The following is a 22,738-nucleotide window of genomic DNA, read 5'->3' as shown; positions in this document are numbered from 1 at the left end:
AAACCTCTCCAAAAAGCACCCCTCCCCACCCACACAAAGAAATCCATACAAGGCGTAACGTGTGATGGTTAGTTTGACTGAAGCTGGAGAGATAGTACTGCAGACAGGGTGCTCACCTTGTGTGTGGCCAACTCCCTGTCACCACCTACAGTTCGCCAAGTACTTTCAGGAGTGATCCCTGAGCACAGAGCCAGATGTGGCACAACAACAAAAACAAAGATTACTTTGACTAGACTGGGGAAGAGCACTCGTCTTGCATCCCCCAGCATGAAAACCTAAGTGACCAGAGGTATTTTTAACGATGAAATGATTAGCTCAGTACATGACAACATGGTGTCGCCACATCACATCTCACGTAGATTCAGTTTTCAGTTTGTCATCATACCTCCATAAGGGGGTAGGCGGAAGGGGGGGGTAGCAGAGCAATAGGACAGCGGAGGGGCATTTGCCTTGCACGTGGCCACCCAAGTTGAATCACCAGCATCCCAAATGGTCCCCCAAGTACCACCAGGAGTGATTCCTGAGCATGTAGGAATAATCCCTGAGCACCACTCATGTGGCCCAAAAACAACCCAGCAACTCCGCTCCCGGCTTCTTTCCCAATAACACAAGAACACTGATCCAAAAAGGAGGCTGCACACCTACAAAGAGCTGCTGACAACAGCCAAGATAGGGAAACAACACAAGCGCCCCAACACAGGTGAGCAAGGAAAGATGTGTGGCTGCGACAGCTCAGCCCTTGGAAGAGACAAGAAAGGACCTTTGCGCCGCCTGAGTAGTACATGCCAGTCCGGGGGTGGGGGGTAGGGGGAAGCCTCAGGATGTATTGGTGTGGGAGACAGGGCAGAAGAAAGGGAAATCAAGCCATAGCCTGCGACGCTCCCAGGCTGGGGAGAAGGTACTGGAACAGTGGAGAGGATATGGAATGAGACAGATTTATCCTCCTGTAAACCAACAACCCTCATTAGAAAAGGGCAAAACCACAAGGTCTCACCCACTGGTTGGCCAACTGTGTTGAGTGGGCTGCCTCCAAGAATATTTAGGGGCCAGAGATAGTGACTCTGAACAAGTCAGAGAGATTTTGCAGACAGTCACAGCATTCTCACAATAATCTCACATGACTTTTCTTTCACTTAGAGATTACAACAAGAAATGAATTTTTTTGACCTGAAGCAATGACAGTGGTTCAATCCAGACCCAAGATCTGTAGCCACTCCCCCAGGAAAGAGGGAGCGAACATTCACACTCCAGGTCATCAGATCTAGGCTGGGGCATGAGCAGCCGCATGGTCTCCGCTAGTACACACCAGGGGGACAGGAGGTCTGAGGGACTCTGTATACTCCAGAGCGGGGTGCGGAACCCCAACTCCTACTGAGAGTGAAGAATGGCGCGGCTATGAGAGTGAAGAACGGCACACGAGGTCCCAGACAGTGTCTTCCAGACCTGCTGGCCAAGTTAAATCCCAGTGAACATTCTGCTAAACGAATAGAAAAAGCCTCCATCGAGGGCTGCTCCACCACATTCATGAAGTGCTAAGACTGTTAGGTTTTCCATAAATCACGCTCCTGACAGGTACTGTGAGGTGTCTCAGGGCGAGGGGCGGGCGGGGCATGGAGGGCCTCCTGAGGTCCCACAGGGAGCCCAGCGCCACGAGCACTCACTGGAAAAGCTGCGACTCGGCAACTCCGCCAACTCATTTATCTTGTCGCAGGGAGCAGCCGAGCATGTGCTTCCAGCTGACAGCACGGCCCTCCTCGCTGCACACCACTGCCTGATCTGGAACATTCCGCTCCCTCCGTGGGTCTCAATCAAGGCAAGACTGCAGCGCTCGCAGTCCTCATTAGGACTAACAGCTGTCTCCCCGGCACACAGAGACACAGAACTGTTTTTGCATAACAATCTGCCAGAATTTCACGCTAAGAAAAAAGTATCTGATGTGAAGAATGTGGCAGCAGGGCCGCTGTGCTCCCTCCACACTCGGAAGGAAGCAGCTCCCACAAAGCCCAGTCCTGCGTGCACATGTGCCATGGCAGGCAAGAGCCTGCTCCCGAGCAGCCTCTACAGAACTCACAGCCTGCACCCATGGGGCCTGCACCCATGGGGCACCTCCGCAGAGTGTCACACAGCTTCCTGACCCCCTTGCCCATGTGGGCTGAAAAAGCTAATCTGCATGGTAACCAGCCACATAGGGCTGAACACACCACATGCCGGCAGTCCCCAAAGGACAAGTACACGGCTCCCCCCTGCCCCCAGGGATGTCCCCCGACCTTGTGATGTCCTTGGATGGAGACTCTCCAAACAGATATCCTGAGACACAAACTCTGTCAAGTCCCCCATGTTACCTGCCTCTTCCAGGACTATTTCTGTGCTCTGGAGACAAGGGGCACTTACCCCACCCAGCTCTGTGCCCTGCAAGAGCACAGAGGTAGCTCGGACCTGTCCACTATGTAGCTACTGAACACACAAAGGTAGCTCGTTTCTGTCCACTATGTGCTGGGAACTGCCCCTGCCAGCCCAAGATGATGATGCGAGGAGCACTCTCAGCTGTCTGCTCTCATCAGCCAGACACACCTCCAGCCTCTGTGCTGCCTCACCATTCTCAAGGGCCATGACTTGTGCCTGTGCTCCACAGGAAGGGCCTCAGCCGGACTGTCTTTGTGAAGTGTCAGCAGCAACACAAGGACAGGCGGTGAGAAGGGGCAGCACCAGCACGCAGACCATGGAAAGCGCAGCCACTTGCAGAGAGGCTGACAGTGAAAAAGGGACAAGGGAAGCCTGCACCAGGCAGCACAGAGCACCCACCTGACACACACACACACACACACACACACACACACACACACACACACACGCACTTCTGTCTCGAGGAGGCCCTGATCTCACCCAAGGCTGGCAGGGATATGAAGTGTCTCTGCCCCATCAGCAGCTGAGAGGCCTGCTGCGCCAGTCAGACCAAGTTGGGGCCCTGATGCAGGTGCTAGACAGGTGTGCCAGGGCCAGACCTTTCCAGAATTGCCCTGGCAGTTGCTCCTGGCATATCTTGGCTCTGCCACCCTGAAACCTGGCACAGATGGTTCCTCGACTATCCTAGCTTGCCAACAGCCATGCATGTCCCATCTCACAGTCAGGGAGGAGTCAGTAACCCAAAGAAAAGAAGCGATCAGAGCACTAGGCTGCGGTGTAGAGTGGCTTGGAGAACGGATCCCCAATGCCCTGGTTCCCCCTCAGAGCAGTCATCTTCAGTGGGAACGTGAAAGGCATGAGTGAAGAAGCTGTAACCCCCTTCTACTTTCACAAACACAGGCCTTCCAGGAAACAACACTGAGGGCTATGGCAGGGTGGAAAGGCCGGTCAATGTGCAAAGAACAGAGAGGGGGTGGGAGAGAAGGTGCTGGGAGAGGGGGCCTCTCTCAGTCAGTGGTGACAGACAAACAGGAGCACCGCTGTGTCCAAAAATGGGGGGATCCGACAGGCATCTGGCAACTGAGGGTACACACTCACCACTAACTTACACAGAAGAAACTTCCTGCATGCAGGCAGGGGAAGAGGAGGACCAGAAGCATCCAAGGAAATGATCTCAGAGTGGGAAGAGGCAGTAAGCTTGCAACAAGACTAACACACTTCTGTGACCTTATCTATAGTATCCCAGCACAGAAATCAAGAATGATTAGTTAGTCTTCCCCAGTTTTGCCTATAGTATCCTGGGGCCGGAGCAATGGACAATAGGAAGGGTGCTTGCCTTGCACGTGGTCAACCCAGGTTCGATCCCTGGCATCCCACATGGTCCCGAGTACCACCAGGAATGATTCCTGAGTACAGAGCCCTAAGCACCGCTGGGCATGGCCCAAAAACAAAACAACAAAAATTGTAGCTTCCAACACTCTGTTGCAGGGTTTTCTGGTTGGTTCTTTTTGTTTTCTGTTTTCTTTTTGGGTAGGGGGAGGATTTGAGCCATACCCAGCTGTGCTCAGGAGTTATTCCTGGCTCTCTGCACTCTGGAATCACTTCTGGCAGACTGGGGGTAGGGGGTAGAGGGTGGAGGGTGGGGAATATGGGGTGCAAGACTGGCAAGCACCTTATCCACGGTACTATTGCTCTGAACCCCCAACATTTTCTTTAAAAGCATAAAGAAAATTGTTACCATCATGACAAAAAAGTCAAAGCTTCACTTTTTAAAAATGTAACATACAATTGGTACTAAATATGCTCAATAAGCACATTCACAAGGATTTTCTCAGCTTTTGTTAGATGTGATTTTTTTTGGCTTCTTTGCAGTCCTTACATTAACATTTGTGGGATAAAGTTACACTCCTTTGGGAAGCTCAAAATCATAACCAGAAAAACGAGAAAATACAGAGCATTCCCTGCATTTTATCCACGCTATGTTACATTCACATGAGCAAATACTGCCAGTCTGGGAGCTGGCAAGACAACACAGCGCATAAGGCACTTGCCATGCATGCAGGAAACCCAGGTTCAATCCCCCAAGCACCACTGGGAGTGATTCCTGAGCAGAGAGCCAGTAATAACCCCAGGGATTACCAGCTGCGGCCAAAAAGAAACAAACCCAAAAAATGGGGGAGGTGGGGTGGGACTGGAGCAATAGTACAGTGGGTAGGGCACCTGCCTTGCATGTGGCCGACCTGAGTTTGATCCCAGGCATCCCATCTGGTTTCCCGTACACCACCAGGAGAAACCCCTGAGCACTGTCAGCAGTGGCCCTAAAACAGAACAACAAAAGTAAATCTCGAGGCTGGAAGATAGTACACAGAGGGAGCTTGCCTTGCATGTAGCTGACCCTGGTTCGATCCCCGGCATCCCCTATGGTCCCTCGAGCACCATAAGGTATAATTCCTGAGTGCAGAGACAAGACCAAGCCCTGAGCATCACTGGGCATGGCTCCAAAAACAAAAAAAAATACAGCCTCAAAAGGGTATCTCCAGCAGCCAGAGCAGTAGTACAGTGCGTAGGGTGTTTGCCTTGCATGCAGCTGACCCAGGTTCAATTCCTGGCATCCCATAGAAAATTAAAAAAAGAAAAAAGGGTATCTCCAATTTTAGTTTATGTCCTGCCTTTAGTATATGCTGGACTCCGTGCCAGGCTGTTTTCACTCGGTACACTCCAGAGGGGGGGTGGGTGAGAACCCTCCCCGCCCTAAGGGATCCAACCCCAGCAACTGACCTCCACTACCCAAGCACTGCCACACTCCAGGCTGCTTTCCACATGCTTGGGCCTAGCCTCATGCATGAGTGAACATATTCCTGAACTGCACGGCCCCAGAACATTATAAGACACTTCCTACCCATTTTCCATAATTACCACACCATATTTGGTGGGGTTCGGAAAGTAGGCAACAAATCATAGAGAACAATACAGCCTCTCGGGAGCCTGACAAGCTACCAAGAGTAAGTAACCCCCACACGATAGAGCCTGGCAAGCCAGCCATGGCATATTCAATATGCCAAAAACAGTAACAATAACGGATTTCATTCCCCTCACCCTAAAAGAGCCTCCAATATGTTGGGAAAGAGGAGAAAGAAGAAGTGGCTAAAATCTCAGGGCTAGGATAAATGGAGACATTACTGGCGCCCGCTCGAGCAAATCAATGAACAACAGGTTGACAGTGATACAGTGATACAGTCCTGCCGAAGCAAGCACATCAAAAGCGTATCTTTCCTTTCAAAGATCTTGGCACAGAAGCCTGTATGCACGGCCATGAAATGTATGACCGCACTGGGCCGAAATGAACAGGGGGGTAAAGAGAAACAGGGGGTGACAACTTTTCAGTCAGCTCCCTGGAGACCAAGCCCCAGGGGAGAGCAAGAGGGATGGAAGACGATGCTCTTTCAGAGACAAAGCATATTTCTGCTCCAGCTCTTGACAATGAGAACAGAAGTAAATGAGAAATCAATTGCCAAAGGTGGGGATTCTGGGCTGCAGTACAGGGGTAGGGCAGTTGCCTTGCATGTGGCTGACCCAGGTTCAATCCCTGGCATTCCATATGGTCCCCTGAGCACTACCAGGAGTAATTCCCACATGCAGAGCCAATTCAGTACATTGTCAAGTATGACACAAAAAGCCAAAGGTGAGGATTCCTGGACATGACAGCATTTTGCAATTCCTATTACTCTAATAGCAGCTTTAAAAAAAAAAAAAAAAACACTTGGTTCAAGTGTCTTAACAGGACTCCCATCAATGGGAGTGCCATGAGTCACAAACAAGGACTCACTCCAGGCAGGGTGCTATTAAATTGCACCATGGTTAAAAGCATGGTGACAAAAGACTTCACGTGCTCTTTCTAAACTGGAAGACCCAAGTCTCCAACAGTGCGCACAGACCCTGTGTAAGTGCATGCTGGGTCCACAGCTGGTGGTTGGTGGGACCATGAAGTGCCTTGAGAACCCAATCCAAGCACAGGACTCCTGCAAAATGAGGATGCACTCCAGTCATCTGTATATGTGTCCATGCCATGTCACCTCTCAGCCTTGACCATATCAAGAGGCCTAAAATCCACAGAGAAGCACAATGACGACACAGTGAAAGATAAGAGGGGTAGAAAATTGCTTCTTAGTCTGAAATTGCCTCGGAGAAGGCAGAGCCCATGCAACTACATCTTGCCCTAAGGAAGTCACTGAAATGGATAAAGGCAAAGAGAACTGAACCTCAGACTCTGATGACTGAAATGAGGACCAAGAGGGGTGGTTCTCACTATGGCTCTGTGTGTGCCCAGACCATAAGGTCATGTCCAAATAAGCCAAGAGATAACACTCCAGGTCTCCACTCTCTTAAGGACAATCAAAGGTTCTTCACCACACACCAACTCAAAGGACACTGCTGACCAGTGAGTTCAGCAGAACCTACCCTCCACCCCACCCCCGTTTGGTAGCACTCAACAGAAACACTGACTGAAACCAACCATCAGCTGGTGTCAGACCAGTCATGAAAGATCATCAGAAAATATTGTCCATCTATGTGTCTCAAGTGCCACTTCTGTCACTTAAGGGTATTTAGGGGAATGGCCTTTTTCTCAAGATGTGTCTGAGGTGACCTGGGACCAAGTGTCATGACAAAGGGAAGACACAGGACATACATCCAACTGAAAAGGCGAAAACACGTGTGTACTGTACACAGGCAGGATATTATCTGTAGAGCAGACGTGTGTAGACTGTAGGGTCAGGAGAAAAAGGAATGTGTGTGCACTATAAAACCAGCAGGACGTATGTTTACTTGTGAAGAAGAGAAATAACCCAGCAGGCTCACTGTACTGTTGTGCCGACATTGATGATTCCTAATGAACTCCAGGGCAGAGTTCAGGAGGCCCAGCAGAAAGGTGCTGTCCCCCAAGTGTATGGAGCCAGGGTCCCCACCGCCTTCTTGTGGACTCAAGCCTGACTTAGCCTCAAACCCTTCAGTGGGACCTGCCATCAGCTCTGGATGGTCCACACTAAGCAGACAATCCCTCCAACAGCCTCCAGTCCCACTAAGGAGACACAAACAGGATGGGCCCGCAAAATCAGGACAAGGGAAGGTCCGAGGTCCTGGGGCCCATGTAGGTCACTCAATGCCCTGGACCAGAAGGAGAACACTGACCAGTACAAACCACCAGGAACTGGGACTCAGGTGATTCTTCCCTCAAAGTCCCAGGACAGACAAAGCCAGGGTCACACAGAAACCTCAAAGCACTCCTACGACTCACCACCCACAGTCTAGAAGGTCTCATACCCAGGTGGACAACGGCCTTGTAACCTCTAGGACCCCGACAGATTGCTAGCACCCTCTGGAACATTCCAACACTAGACGGCGAATGTTTCACTCAAGAAGAGATCTGCTGACTGTGTTTGATGAGGAGTGAGGGGAGGGTGTCTGGGAGCAGCCCCAGGCAGTGTCACCCCCGTAGGAGATAACGTTGAGTAGTACCTCCACACAGTCTTTTCTTGCCAAGGGGAGAGAGCAACATGCCGCAGAAGCCAGACCTGGACAGGGAGCAGGCGGGAGGGGGGGGCCATACAGGGGAGGAATCTGGAAAGAGAGGGCTAGGTGGGAGAACAAGTTCTGTGGGGACAGACATCCAGGAGGAAGGAGCCCTCCAGACTGAGGTGCTGGGGTATGTGAGTGCCTGCTGGGATAGACCCTGCAGATTCAACTGCCCCAAAGCAGACCAGCCACGACAGTGCAGCCAAAGACCAGTCCAGTTCACACCTACCACCAATGCAAGAGCACCTCAAGTCTTCTTGGATCCTCCCCGCACTACTCCTATGGACACTGCCAGTGTCTCCTCTTTACCTCCCATTTCTGTGACATCTCCCTAACTGAGCTAAACATTCAGGGAGAGCAGCTGCTCAGCCACTCCTGAAAGGCAGTGGAGCGGGGCTAACTGTGAATGAAGGCCGACGTCAACCCACAAACCCTTTCTCACGAATGGTTGCAAAGAGACCTCGAAACAGCTGCACTCACTCCGTGTGGCCCTGGAAGACATTCACGGAGTGGATGGAAGGGTCCCTGAAATCCCAGAGACGAAAAGTCGTGTCGCGGGAAGAGGTCACCACGAGCCGCTGAGTGGGGTGTGTGCAGCAGTGCGTGAGCTCCTGGTCATGGCCTACAACCAAAGACGACAGAACACAGGATCATCCACCTGCAGAGGTGTCACAGGGAACTGCCCACACGCAGTGCAGAGGTGGGCGTGGTGGCTGCACTGCCAGGGTCCCTCAGTTGCCAGCAGGCAGTGGGGGCGACAGGCAGCAGCATTCCCATACACATGCACTTTCAGGGAGCAGAAAAGGGTATGGAATCAGACCCATTTTCTGGACAGAAAATCAATCTCTTCAGAGGATCTCATAGACAAATCAGTTCTTCATTTCCAGAATGACCTCTACTAACAGAACCTTCAGTAAACCACATCGTGTAAGAGGAGTTTCACTCCATGAAAAAACTAGAAAGCAACACTGAAGGTGCTGAGTTTGGGCAGAACCCTGCGAATGTAAGGCCATGTGCTCCCTGCTCTGCTCGCCAACTTCAAAGTACTTACGGTCTCTCAATCAGGAGGTCCAGTGATCTAGGGCTGGGGGAACTAAGTAAGTGGTGGGTCCTGGAAGAAGGAACAGGACACATGGACAAAGCCAACAGTGGGATGGTAAAGGCTTCTGAGGCAGGCTGACAGCCAGCAGGCAAATGGGAGCTCAGTTGTCTACCACAAAGAAGTGGATCCACAACAGAGAGAAGGCTAGAGTTGGAGCCCTGGGAAGGGCCTCCAGGGGCCCCAAGAACTCTGACCCAGGGGACCAGGAGGTACAATTCATCTTTTTTTCTTTAAGGCACCAAGCTGGTGGAAACCGGTTATAACGCTACAATGAGCACACTGACCTGGTCTTCTGACTATCTGGACTCTGCCTGCCAGGTAAAGGCAGCCTTGGTTAGAGAACGACTGGGAAAATTACAAAAGAATTAAAAACCTCTGGAAGAGACTGGCAGGATAACCGCCCATGCCCAAATCAATGCACCACTGGCAGCGTCGACACCCCACTCCCTACCTGTCAGCGAGTGAACCAGTTCTGACGTCTCCACGTCGTACAGATTTGCGCTTCGATCCCACGAGGCTGTCACCACCTGCTTTCCCCCAACCAGCCAGTCAGCAGCTATGACCACTCCCTGGTGGCTCTTCAGAGATGTCAGCGGTGACCGAATGGTGGGGCAGTCACTGGATACGTCTCCATCTACATCAGGCTCATCTTTATCTGAGCACTCGACCTCATCCTCGCCACACATCTGCTGCTGAAGGGGAGAGGAAATTCCCTGGGAATCTGAATTCTTTCCTGGCAAAGTCCCATAATTGAAGCATCATAACCTGTCTTTCGAGGATCTAATCATGACACACAAATGCCAACAATACCTGGTGCTTGATCACTAGAGCTAATCATAATGTTCATCGACTTTATGATTACTTGGCCAGAACCTAGGAGCAAACCAAATTTAAGAAGGAAAACATAAAAAAAACATTTGATTTCAAACAAGATACGGTCCAATCCCACTCACCAAAAACATGGCAAGAAAAATGGTTTGGGGGTTTCCTCCCAAAAAGTGCTTAGGAGCCCCAGGACCACCACAATGGGCAGTATGGCCAGCTGCACAGTAAGGCCACGCATCAACTCTGCACACATAGTACAAGGTATGATCACATGTAAACAGAGTCTGGGATCTGCAGAGCAGTAAACACATGGAGGGTAGTGGTTTCCACTGCAGCGTGAGAAGGCCTCTCAGGAGAGGGGTGAGAAAGAAGCAGCAGTGGCCCTATGGCAGCAGGACTCTCAGGTGGGATGGAGGGCACCAACCACTACAGGAGCAGAGTAGCACAGCCCTGGGCTACTGAGAGACAAGATTCAGCAACTCAAAACCAGGTCAGAACATTCACAGAAGCCATCCTGGGAACTACACGGGACACTTTAAAAGTATTTTAGCTTCTTGAAGATGCTGCTCAAAGGAGTAAGCGGATCTGGAGGACCAGAGAGATAATACCACTGGTAGGGCACTTGCCTTGCATGCAGCCAACCCAGGTTTGATCCCTGGTGTCACATATGGACCCTCTTACCCCACCAGAAGTGAGCCCCAAGAACAGCCATATGTCCCCCCCAACCAAAAAAAAATTTTTTTTAAATAAAGTGGAAAAGCAGGGACAGGAGGTAAAGGCTCTGGAAATGACAGTGCTGGTTCAGGGTCCCACAAGTGTTAGAAATGCAGCAAAGTCAGACACATTTGTTTCTATGCAAAAAAGCACATGGAAGAAACATGGAAATCACAAAAAAAATAAAATAAAATCTAGAACACAAGTCAATGACGTAGCCACACAATACAGCAAAGATAAAGCCAGGCAAGGGGGTGGCAGGTTGGGTGACCAGAGGGTCCACAGAGAGACCACTTAAAGAAGTGGCATTTGCCTTGCCTATAAGTGTGTTTGGAAGAGCCAGTGTTACAGATCCTCCAGTGAAAACAATCTGGATATATTATAATGGTGAAGGGAGAAAATGAGTTTATACAAAAGACCGCGGAGTATAAAGGTGCACATGCAATGACAGTAAATTGGCATTCAGTTCTTCAAAGGGCCACTGGTGGAGGGTATGAGCTGTATGCACTCCTCCCACATGTTCTATTCAGCTTGACTCACTTTCACTGACAAATTTTTGTTTTTGAGTCACACCCAACAATGCTCAGGGGCTACTCAGTTCTGTGCTGGGGCACAATGCAGTCCCAGGAAGTCCTAGCCTCCCCCACCCAAAGCATGCATTCCAGACCATTAAGGTGACTTCTCTGGCCCTGAGGACATTTTTGCTGAATGTAAGGGTCACTGATTCCCTGCCACAAGTCCGAGTATTCGGGCAAGTGAGCACACCATAAAGCCACATCCCTCCAACAGCAGTCCAACAGCGCCCACCACCCTCTACTGCCCTGCTGAAGAACCTTGGAAATAACCCACCGAGGAATTTAGGCCCGCCTCCCACACATGCCTCCTGCCAGGAGACATGAACAACACCAAGTCCCACAGTAAGGTATCCCCGACATCTGCCTACACCTCACTGAGACTGGGTTTCCACTCTACTCTATCTCCCTGGTCTCAGAGAACAGGAGTGGGCTGATGGGCTGTTGGGGATGCCGAGAGGAGCATGCCTCATAGCTGCCGAGTCCCACCAGCATGCAGAGCTGCAGAGGTAAAGAGCTGGCTTCCAGGAGCAGCCTCTGCCTGGGCTGTGTTTAGGGGGTCTGTCCACCTTTCCCCAGTGCCCAGAACATGCCATGGCACCTCTATAGCCCAGCACACCTCCCTCAGGACTTCCTCAGTCAGCACATCCTGAGGCAATAACCACCCAGGCCACAACCACCTTGCCCATAAAATACAAACCAAATCAACTCAATAACCTATGTAAATCAAGGGACTGGAATGACAAGACAGCGGGAGGGCACTTGCCTTGCAAGTAGCCAACCCATGTTCAATCCTCAGCATCCCATATGGTTCCCTGAGTACCACCAGAATTGATTCCTGAGTGCAGAGCCAGGAGTAACCCCTGAGCACTGCTGAGTGTGACCCAACAACAAACAAAAACCCAAAAAGGGACAATTTGACAAGGGAACTAACCAAATTCAATGAACTACTTGGCGTCATAAAGAAAACTCATTCTTATCTCTGGAATTTACTGACTGCCTAACCCATCTCCAAATAAAGCAATGCTTAAACATGATGAAGAAACAGTCAAAGGCAAAAAGAGCCAAACTAGAAGACTGCTTTCATCCTCCCAACAATCAGAGCCAAGCTGCAAGGCAAAAGCTGGTCTAGAGCACTCAGACGCTCTGTGAGCTGGAGGAGTGTCCCCCTCCCTGCAGAGAGGTACAGCCCAGGACAGACAGGTTGCAAAGACCATACCACAAACAGCAGCCTGGACAGAAACAAGGATAACCTCTCCCCTCCAAAGAACGACAAGGATTTCTGCAGTGAGTGCACATACAGGCTTGGGCAGAAATGGTCCCAACTCTATTCAAAAGCACCAGCCAATAGTGATAAAAGAGTTAAGGCCCAAACCTATCTACTCTTTCTCTTCCGTGTGCAGGCTTTACTGAGTTAAATCCTAAGCCCCATAAAAACAGCACACACACCAGTGACTAACTTGGCTTACCTTTCACATAAAATAGGCAAATTCAAACCAAATACACAAAAAATATTAACCTAGTAAAAGGTCACAAACACTGTTTCCTACTGTGAAAGGGACAGTGGAAGTAAAGCACAGATGTTAACAAAGCCTGTTTTCTCAGGCGGATCCTGCTGACAGGGCCCCCAGAGGGGAGCTCCTGGCTGGAGCCTGGTTGCCAGCACAGGATCCCTAAGGGCTGTCTGCACAACAGTCACCTCAGTGCTTCTTCTCACAGCCTCTCCGAGGTGTGCGCGTATGCATGCAGGAAAGCATACACATGCAGTCCTTTGAAGGACACAAATACTACCAAATCAGGCCTCTGGGAAGCCCCATCTCCAAACCATCACACACCAGGCTAGGGCCTGAAGAGAGGAACTTGAGGTCAAAGAAAACTTTCGGTCCTTAATAAATTTTAACACATTGATCCTAACATGTTCAAAGTCTAGGGCCGGAAAGACTGTACAGGGGTTACAGCACTTTACTTACATGCAGTTGGCCCTGGTTAGGTCCGCAGTACTACAAACAGTCCCCTAAACACAGAGGCAAGAGTAACCCCTGAACACTGCAGCATGTGTAGCCCGAAAAAACCCAAATGAACAAAACCCAGAAACTGCAAGGTCCAGAACCCTACCAACATACCCCACATGGCGTTTTCAGGGTAAGTAAATGTGCTGCTTACACTAGTGTCGGCAACCGGCTGGGGTGTCGGCAGCTGGACCGCATATCGCCAAATGTGCGCGGTCTGATCTCCAGAAGCTGAAGAGAGAGAGAGAAGATTACATAGAGGGCATAACATGCCAACAAAGTGCTTCTGTGACAGTTGAGCTCAACAACGCTTTAGCTCAGGAGTCACACTTGGCTGACTGAGCTATCCTCTAGGGAGCAACAGAGCTGACTTACAGGGCTAGTCCTGAGACTACACAATGTCACTGAGAGAATAGGAAACTGGCCAAATTAAAATGAGGTCAACTGGGGATGGAGAGAAAAATAGCAGGGTAGGGTGCTTGCCTTGAACACAGACAATCCAACTTTAATTCCCAACACCACATATGGTCCTGAGCCCCACCAGGAGTGATCTCTGAGCACAGCCAGGAATAAGTCCTGAGCACAATTGGGAATGGCCCAAAAACCAAAAAGTAAACTCCACATTGTATGACCAAGACTTAATCTTAAAAGCTTTGTAACTTTTCCCACAGTGATTCAATAAATAAATATACCAAAAAAAAAGTAAACTCCATTAAAAGTAAAAACTCAAAAAAAAATATTCTAGAGATAGTACAGTGGGTAAAGTGCTTGCTTCGCACACAGCTGACCCAGTTTCAATTCCTAACACCACATATGGTCCCGAAGCCCCACCACGAGTGATCCCTGAGCACAGAGTCAAGAGTAAGCCCTGTGCACAGTCAAGTGAGACCTCAAAACAAAAACAAAATATTTCCTCCGTTGGGGTTAGAGAGACTATACAGCAGGTAAGGCACTTGCCTTACAGACGGCCTACCTAGGTTTAATCCCCAGCATGCAATATGGTCCCCTGAGCCCCACTAGAGTGATACCTGAGCACAGAATCAAGAGTAAGCTCTGAAAACTACCAGTTGTGCCCCCCCCACACACACAAAAAAAAAAAATTTTTTTTTAATTTTCCCTTTCAATTTAGAGTAGAAAGTTCCAATGGTTACAAGAAACTGACAGGTCTTACTGGTCATCCACCTAACTGAAGGGACACGGGGTCTATACAGGGTACCTGGGTGGAGCTCACACCAGCAACCCCGCTTCCCTGATACAGGCGCAGGTGCCTCTGGCAGAACAGATGCGCCATCTGGACCCTCATCCCAGCCGCAGTGCCCTCAAGCTGCCGATGGCACATGTCTATTCATGTCAGATGAACCCCCTGCCTCCTTACCAATATCTCCACATAGCATCACAGCCAAAGCCCACCGTGTCCTCTTCCCTGGCCCATTCTTGCATTTCCCTTTCTGTCTGCTCCTCCCTGACCTCCCTACAGACACAACTCTCTTCTTTCCCAAGGTCAGCCAGCACCTGGATGCTGCCCAATCTCATCACACTACAGCTGACTTCTTAAGGGCAAACCCCATACCACCTACTTCACTGCTGACCCAGTGGTGACCACTACAGAGTCCCTACTGCAGTCTGAAACAGAACTCTGGAACCAATGTCCCCCATTTCCCTCACACAGAGACATACTGAATTGGTCCCAAGTTTGTGCTCAATCCCAGTAAAACTGGGGGCAAACCCAAGCAGTCCCCAGTCCCCACCGCCAGTGTATAAATAAGCTTGAGTGTACAATAAGACCCACACAGGTATCAGAGCTGACCAGCTGTGACAGACTAACTTAGACCTGACTTTCTGGTCCTTTATAGAAGAAAGTGTTGACCCCTGGTCAGCACGAACTCTCATCCATCGAGACTGCTGTCAGTGCCTCCAAATCACCTCCAGGCTGTATGATAGGCAGATGGTGCCACAGGGAAAAGCTCATTACAAGAATGAAGACTCGGGGGGGCCAGAGTGATAGGACAGCGGGTAGGGCATTTGCCTTGCACAAGGCCAACCCAGCATCCCATATGGTCCCCCAGCACCACCAGGAGTAATTCCTGAGTGCAGAGCCAAGAGTAACCCCTAAGCATCTCTGGGTATAACCCAAAAAGAAAAAAGTAAAAAAGAATGAAGTCACCTGCAAAAAGTCAAGACCACCCAAGCTAGCACCGCCACGGCAGATTCGCTGGCCTGCAGCACTGTAAGTGGAAGGTGTTGCCTCCCACTCTAGCACTTCTGCTGCACAGAGGATCCAAAGGCTACGTTACTATCTGCTGATGACCATGTAAACAGGGACAGGGAAAGCAAGCTAAAGTGGCACGCTTCAGAGACCTGAAGAGTAATAGGAACAGACTTTGATCTTACACGAAAGTCATGTCCATCTAAACGTCACACCCACTACTGGTCACAATATTCTATTCAATGGATTTTTCTGAAGCCACTCCTCATATAATTTATATTGCCTACTATGGCTGTCCAACCTGCATGAAAGGCATGATCCTCTGATAGTATGGAAAAGAAATCACAATTGTTTGGTAATCTTTAATTACCAGTAACATTTAGTAATAAAAAAGAATCAACATACCAGTGAGAGCCAACTGCTCTGATGGATGAAATTTTATAGAATTCACTGCAAAATAAAAATATTAAAAACAAGTTTATAGGAACAAAGTGTCACCAATATTTATTATAGATATACATTATCATTTACAAAGTTAAGAACTAGAAGTAAAGGGCTGGAGCAATAGTACAGCAGGCAGGGCACCTGCCTTGCAAGTGGCCCACCCTGGGTTTGGTCCTCAGGACCCCATATTGTCCCCCAAGCACCTCCAGAAATTATCCCCGAGCACAGAGTCAGGAATAACCCCAGAGCACCATAGGTGTGGCCCATAAAACAAAAACAAAAAAATAACTAGCAGTGGGAGCTGGAGAGATAATACAGTGGATATTGCCTCACATACCGCCAACCCAGGTTCCATCCATATGGTCCCCTGAGCCTTAACAGGAGTGAATCGTGAGTGCAGAACCAGGAGGAAGCCCTGAGCACTACCGAGTGTAGCCAAAGAAAAAAGAAAATAACTAGATTGTGTGTGGTCTTTGTTCCAAACAGTTCTGGCAATGATACGACAGAAGGGTGGGAGAGTACGCTCTTCATAGGGCCTGAGTATTAGGGCCTGAATATAACAGGACATCGAAGTGTCTGCCATCTGAGATGGAGGACACTAATTTTCAATTTGTGTGCACACACAAAGAAAAGCTGACCCCACCCACATCACATCTGGACACCTGAGCTACTCTCCTAACAAAGCTCACACTGCCAGATCTGCTGTCCAGCAAGCAGGAGACATGCCCAGTCACACCAGCCATCTGCCCACTAAGAGCAGCTTCTCATCTTCTGACACACTTCATCTTCCTCATCTTCACCCACACCCAAGCACAAAACAGCCCTTTCCCTTTCTGCTCACCTGAGCCCACGTGGCCAGTGTACTTGACAAGGGACCGCCCAGTTTCAATGCTCCAGAGCAGAGCCGTGTGATCTGCAAAATGAAGCCAAGGAAGAAGTAAGCCAGCACCCACTGGACAGCCTTTTTTTTTTTGCTTTTTGGGTCACACCCGGCAATGCTCAGGGGTTACTCCTGGCTCATGCACTCAGGAATTACTCCTGGCGGTGCTCGGGGGACCATATGGGATGCTGGGAATCAAACCTGTATCGGCCATGTTGGCTGCGTGCAAGACACACGCCCTACCCACTGTGCTATCGCTCCAGCCCCTGGACAGCCTTTTTAATAAAAGAGCAGTGATGACATCACCACTAGTGTCTCCTGCAACTCTGATTACACTGCTCTGTAATTCAGTTGATTTAGAAAATGTTTCTAAGCAGATGGAGAAAGTGGTGCCTTGTCTGAGGGCCTGGAACATCGGGGGTCTGACTGACTCCTAGTTCACTACTGCAATGACCACATCACAATTCAAACTTATAAACACAGCACTCACCTCACAGGTTCAGAACTAAAAACAGTGAACCTTCTCAAAACATCATGCAATATTCAAATGCAACTAGAATTCAGATCGAGTTCTATGTTAATTAGGATAATCATTCGTTGAATCTTTCTTCTTATGGGCATCAAAATAGAAAGATAAACATGAAAACCTGAAAACTGCATGCTACTATGCCAATGACATTTCAGAAATGCACAAAAAGGACCTTATTGGGGGCTAGAGCGATAGCACAGTGGGTAGGGCATTTGCCTTGCATGCAGCTGACTCAGATTCCCAGCATCCCATATGTTCCCCCGAGCACCACCAGGAGTAATTCCTGAGTGCAGAGCCAGGAGTAACCCCTGAGCATTGTTGGGTGTGACCCAAAAAGGGGAAAAAAGGAAAAAACCAAAAGGACCTTATTTTATTCCCTTTTTCACTGTTAATTTCCCAAAACCACCTAGTCTTTTCAAACACAATGAAGTGCTTTTTTTTTTTTCAATCCTTCTAGCTGAACATTTTCTAGTTCTTTAAATAGTAGAGTCCAGTGACTACTTAACTTCTCCCCAGTTGGGCCTTTCTGACCATAAGCCCCCTTTGGAAGGCTGGGAGGTGATGCCTTTTAGCTCTCTGAGCACCTCATCTTTAGAGGCAGGAGGCAGAGAGAGGCTCTCCCACTCACCCTGGGAGCACGCCAACTACATGCCTTGCTTCTGAAGCCTTGCCCCCACACCCACAGAACACTTACCTTCAGAAATGCTGTTCCCATGCCAGAAGGGCAGCGAGCACACATACCTGCAGATGCGGTGCCCAGCACCACAGGCTGCGTCCTGGCCACACCGACATCCCAGATACCATCTCTGTGGCCAATGTACTCCTTCACAAGCTGGCACACAGCTCTCGACGTGGTAGTTTTAAAGCTGGAGACGATCTACAATCATGACAGGAAGGGTAGTAGACAATTTAAATAGATGTGTGTAAGAAAGGTGAAAGCTAAAAATGCCTTGAGAAGTATGAACCAACAACTTAAAACTCTTCACCCGCAGTATTTGTCCAGATCCCACAAAGCAGAAGCAAAGGTCTAGGTGGCCCCTTGGAGGACCCTTAATACATGCACACACAGTGGCCAAGCATCTGAGGAGGGCCAGCAACAAGCCACAAGGCCACCCTCCAAACCAGAGAACATTTCCAAGTTCTTCTCAATGTTCTTCTCTTTGTAAAAAAAGAACAGGGGCTGGAGCAATGGTACAGCAGGTAGGGCGTTTGCACGCGGTAGACCCTGGTTCAATGCCCAGCATCCCATATGGTCCCCCAAGTACAGCCAGGGGTAATTCCTGAGTGCAAAGCCAGGAGTAACCCCTATGCATGCCAGGTGTGACTGAAAAAGAAAAAAAAAAAACAATAATTTTAAAAGATAATCAAAAAGTAAAAAAAAGAACAAAGAGCTGCCAGACAGGGAGGTGATGAGCCCAAACCTCCACACTAAGGACTTGATTATTTGGAAAACTTCCATGTTTTCACCTGGGGCGATCCTACACCAGCCACAGCCTCTGTGGAGGGAAGCAGCAAAGACGACACTTCTACAAGAAAAGCAGGTTGGTGAACGTGGTTTATTGAGCATGTGGTGTGAGGAGCAGACATAGTTGACAGCAGGCCCTGGCCCAGAAGCGCACAGTCTAACAGGGACAGACAGACCAAGGCCCACGCAGAGGTGCACATGGCGATGAGGCAGCGACTTGGATGACATAAGAGCAGACAACTGGTACCAACTCTCACAAGGAAAATACAAAATGCACGAGAAAGACACTGATACACAATCTTCAATATGAATTTTAAATTTTTCTCGGGTATAAGAATAACTCTTCAACATTTAAATGAATCAGAACAGTGTTTAGTCAGAATACTGCAACTGTAAAATCAAGTGAAAAAGAAATTTTTTTTCCTCTTTAAAGTATTTTTTTATACAGCACTTTTAAAACACCAACTTGGCAAAGCCCTGAAAAAACACCTAAATTCCATCTTCAAATAACTACATTAAATACAAGTCACTGTTACATCTGTTTGGGTGCGAGTGCTCTTATCACTCCCCCCTGATACAATGAAAGTCTGATAGAGAGAGTCAACAGGCAAGTAGACTTGGTTTAAATGTAGAAGGTCTCAACAAAAGACTTGCCCCACGAGCCCATCAGACCAACTGTCTGGTCTCCCTGAAAGCTGGATTCCCAGTCCAACTAGCCAGCGGGGCCTCCACCACACAGGCAAATATTTGTGGTAGTCTATGGTGTGCTGCCATATGAAACAATGTTCCACTAAAAAAATAATGAAATTCAGAAACGTGTAAAACTTTGCCCATCACTGGCAGTACATTTCCTTTCCAAGATTCTACCACATGTAGCACAGAGAATAAGACCATGAGATATGAATCTGGGATCAAGTTCCTCAAGAACTCCTCCCTGCCCCCCATCCCCCACCAACAAACCCCCAGAACAAAAAGAAAAGAAGGTGACGACCCAGAGACTCGCTCCAACCACATCTGGTAGGATACAGAGGCAGCTAAATTAATAAAGATGCTGGGGGGCTAGAGAGATGGTAGAGCGGGCAGGGCTCTTGCCTTGTACACAGTCAAAACTGGGTTCCATCCCCAGCATCCCTTACGGTACCCTGAGCACTACCAGGAGTGATTGTTGAGTGCAGAACCAAGAATAACCCTTGTGTACCACCGGGTATGGCTCAAAAACAAACAAAAAAAGGATGCTGAGACTTCATATCATTACGCATTGCTTCCAAATGCCCATCTATGAACTTCAACTATTCTTAAAAATTCTTAAAAATCTTGGGGCTGGAGTGATAGCACAGCAGGTAGGGCGTTTGCCTTGCACACGGATGACCCAGGTTCAATCCCCAGCATCCCATATGGTCCCCCAAGCACCGCCAGGAGTAACTCCTGAGTGCAGAGCCAGGAGTAACCACTGAGCATCACTGGGTGTGACCCAAAAAGCAAAAAAAAAAAAAAAAAAAAAACCTAAAAATCTTGACTCAGTCAAGATGACCAACAAAATAATTTTTCAGAAGGAATATTCAAGAGAGAAGCGATAGGGTAAAACAAGAAATTTCTGTTTACACCTATCATCCTAACTTAACATTTTAACTGATATAAGCTAAACTATTTTTGAAAATTCACAGGCACCCCGTATCTTTATAGAAAACATCTGTGGGTCAGGGAGATGCTTCAAGAGTTAGAGTGTGACTTCCATGCAAGGACCAAGGGTCCATTCTTGGCACCACATGGTAACCCCTCAGCACCTCAGGGAGCAACCCTTGAGGACTAAGCCAGGAGGAGTCCCTGAGCAACAACACCCCCAAAATTTATTTAATTTAGGAACATTTTTACCATTTTCTTTAAAGGGGCTATCAGCTTAGACTGCCCCTTTTCTCTCCCGTAAGACATTCAAAATATGTCATCAGTTATCAGAAAGGAGAGGAAATGGTCTCTTTACATTTTTCTCAAACCATTTGGTTTTACCCCAATCTCACCAAATATAACCCCTGCATTCCAAACTCTAAGTCAACAGGACAGAATCAAGAATCTAGAATCTAGCACTACCTGTTTGTTGCATTCAGGTTTTTATTTATTTATTTATTTGGCTTTTTGGGTCATACCCGGTGATGCACAGGGGTTACTCCTGGCTCTACACTCAAGAATTACTCCTGGTGGTGCTCAGGGGACCATATGGGATGCTGGGAATTGAACCTGGGTTGGCTGCAAGCAAGGCAAATGCCCTACCCACTGTGCTATTGCTCCAGCCCCTCTAATACATCTTTTTAAAGTAAAGTACTGTACAAAGCATTTTTCTCCCGGGAAAGTTTTATGTCATAAATCTTTCTTCCTCTAGACTGAGAGCTTCTAGATTCTAAGATTATCCTTGTATATACAAACAACATGATTCCAGCAAGAAAATATTAACAAGGATATAACAATCTCACTACATTTTGAAGTGAATGTTTAATGTAAACTTACTGAAAAACTTTAAAACGAACAAATATAAGTTAGAGAATCTACTACGAAAATTTAAATTAGCAACTTACATTCCAGAGCTGTCAAGGAAACACAAGAAAATGTCAGCAATATTATCTTTTTGTGTTTGTTTGTTTGTTTGTTTTGTTTTTGGGCATACCAGCAATGTTCAGGGCTTACTGCTGGCTTGCCATTCAGGGATCACTCCTGGATGCTAAGGGGACAATACGGAACACCAGGGATCACACCCAGGTCAGTCATGTACAAGGTAAGCGCCTTACCTGTTGTATCACTATCACTCTGGCCCCTCAAAATTCTTTTTAATAACAAAAAATTAGCAAAGACTTTCAAATAAAAAGAAATAACTGTAAATCTTAATGCGCTCATGCCCTGCCAACAGAGCCAGGGTGGGATGGGGTGGGAGGAGGGATACTGGGATCATTGGTGGTGAAGAATGAGCACTGGTGGAGGAACGGGTACTCGATCATTGTATAACTGAAACCCAAGCACAAAAGTTTGTAAGTCTACAACTGTACCTCATGGTGTTTCACTAATAAAAGTTTTTTTTTTAAATCATAATGTGCTCTATTCAGTCCAGTCTATCTCACTCAGGATGAATGCTAAGTAACTTTAAGTTCATGGGAACTAAGCTGAAAAACAGAAAGCTAATAATAACTATATCATCATAGTAGACTCCCTTTAACTTTTAACCTTTCCCCTCAGGTTTATTAAAAGGAATGAAAATATAATTAAGGTTCAGCAATTAATTTACCTTTTGCATATTCAAAGTACTCCAAAGTAAAGATCCTTACAAAATTACCATCAAATATTACTTCATAAAGTACTGCTCACTCAGCAATAAGCTAGTTTCCATACAATTAAATCTTTGCCACTCAGAAATGTCAAAATAAGGTACTAAGAAAAAAGCAAAATACCATCAATCTCCCTATTTGCCTTAGACATTTTTAATTATACTTGTAAAATCATACAAGTTGATAAACTAAAATGTTAGCTACAGCTCAGAACTTAATTTCATGCTTTCCTACCATTTATTACAATCTCCAAATTCAAAACCTATCACAACAGAAAATATAAAATGTACAACAAAAAATACAAAATGTAACCCCTCAACCCCCAAAAACACTGATTTACTTCTGCAGAATAAATTAATCTCATTAAGTATTAGGCCAGAATAATGTCTAGATGTCTCTACATACTATGGTCTTATGTAACATTCATGATATTCCTTTGAAAAATGCTATTTTCCTAAATTACTGAAATTTATCTTTTCCTAATGCACTTGATTTCTAACTGGAAAATATGCAATTTAAAGTAAACGTCTGCACACCTTAAATACCACATGACTGGCCCAAGAGTCAGGGCCTGGCATACCTTGCTGGTGGAGGCCTTATACGTGGTCTTTAGCTTCTGAGAAAGTTGGCTAGTGCTGTGACTGGCTGCAGAGAGAAGGAAACAGTCATCAGTGCACAGTCCCAGGACAATAGAGCTGTGGCTACAGACG

General features: G+C 47.8%; 1 protein-coding gene across 3 annotated transcripts in view; it reads right to left on the bottom strand.

Annotated features, from left to right (window-relative positions):
- Positions 1-22,738, bottom strand: part of WDR37 (WD repeat domain 37) — a 47,455-nt gene that overhangs the window by 10,233 nt on the left and 14,484 nt on the right. For 2 of the 3 annotated variants that reach the window (XM_056114709.1, XM_056114711.1), the window contains 7 exons: positions 22,609-22,673; positions 17,997-18,132; positions 16,688-16,759; positions 15,808-15,852; positions 13,351-13,427; positions 9,528-9,768; positions 8,455-8,596 (listed from right to left, as the gene is read on the bottom strand). In XM_056114709.1, coding sequence (XP_055970684.1) covers positions 8,455-8,596; positions 9,528-9,768; positions 13,351-13,427; positions 15,808-15,852; positions 16,688-16,759; positions 17,997-18,132; positions 22,609-22,673 — 778 coding nt within the window. The remainder of the gene's footprint in view (positions 1-8,454; positions 8,597-9,527; positions 9,769-13,350; positions 13,428-15,807; positions 15,853-16,687; positions 16,760-17,996; positions 18,133-22,608; positions 22,674-22,738) is intronic. The other variant, XM_056114710.1, reaches the window with a different exon arrangement.

The sequence above is a fragment of the Sorex fumeus genome, unplaced genomic scaffold, assembly GCF_029834395.1.
Source record: "Sorex fumeus unplaced genomic scaffold, SorFum_2.1 ptg000026l, whole genome shotgun sequence".
Classification (NCBI taxonomy): Eukaryota; Metazoa; Chordata; class Mammalia; order Eulipotyphla; family Soricidae; genus Sorex; species Sorex fumeus.
This window is presented reverse-complemented; position numbering and strand designations above follow the sequence as displayed.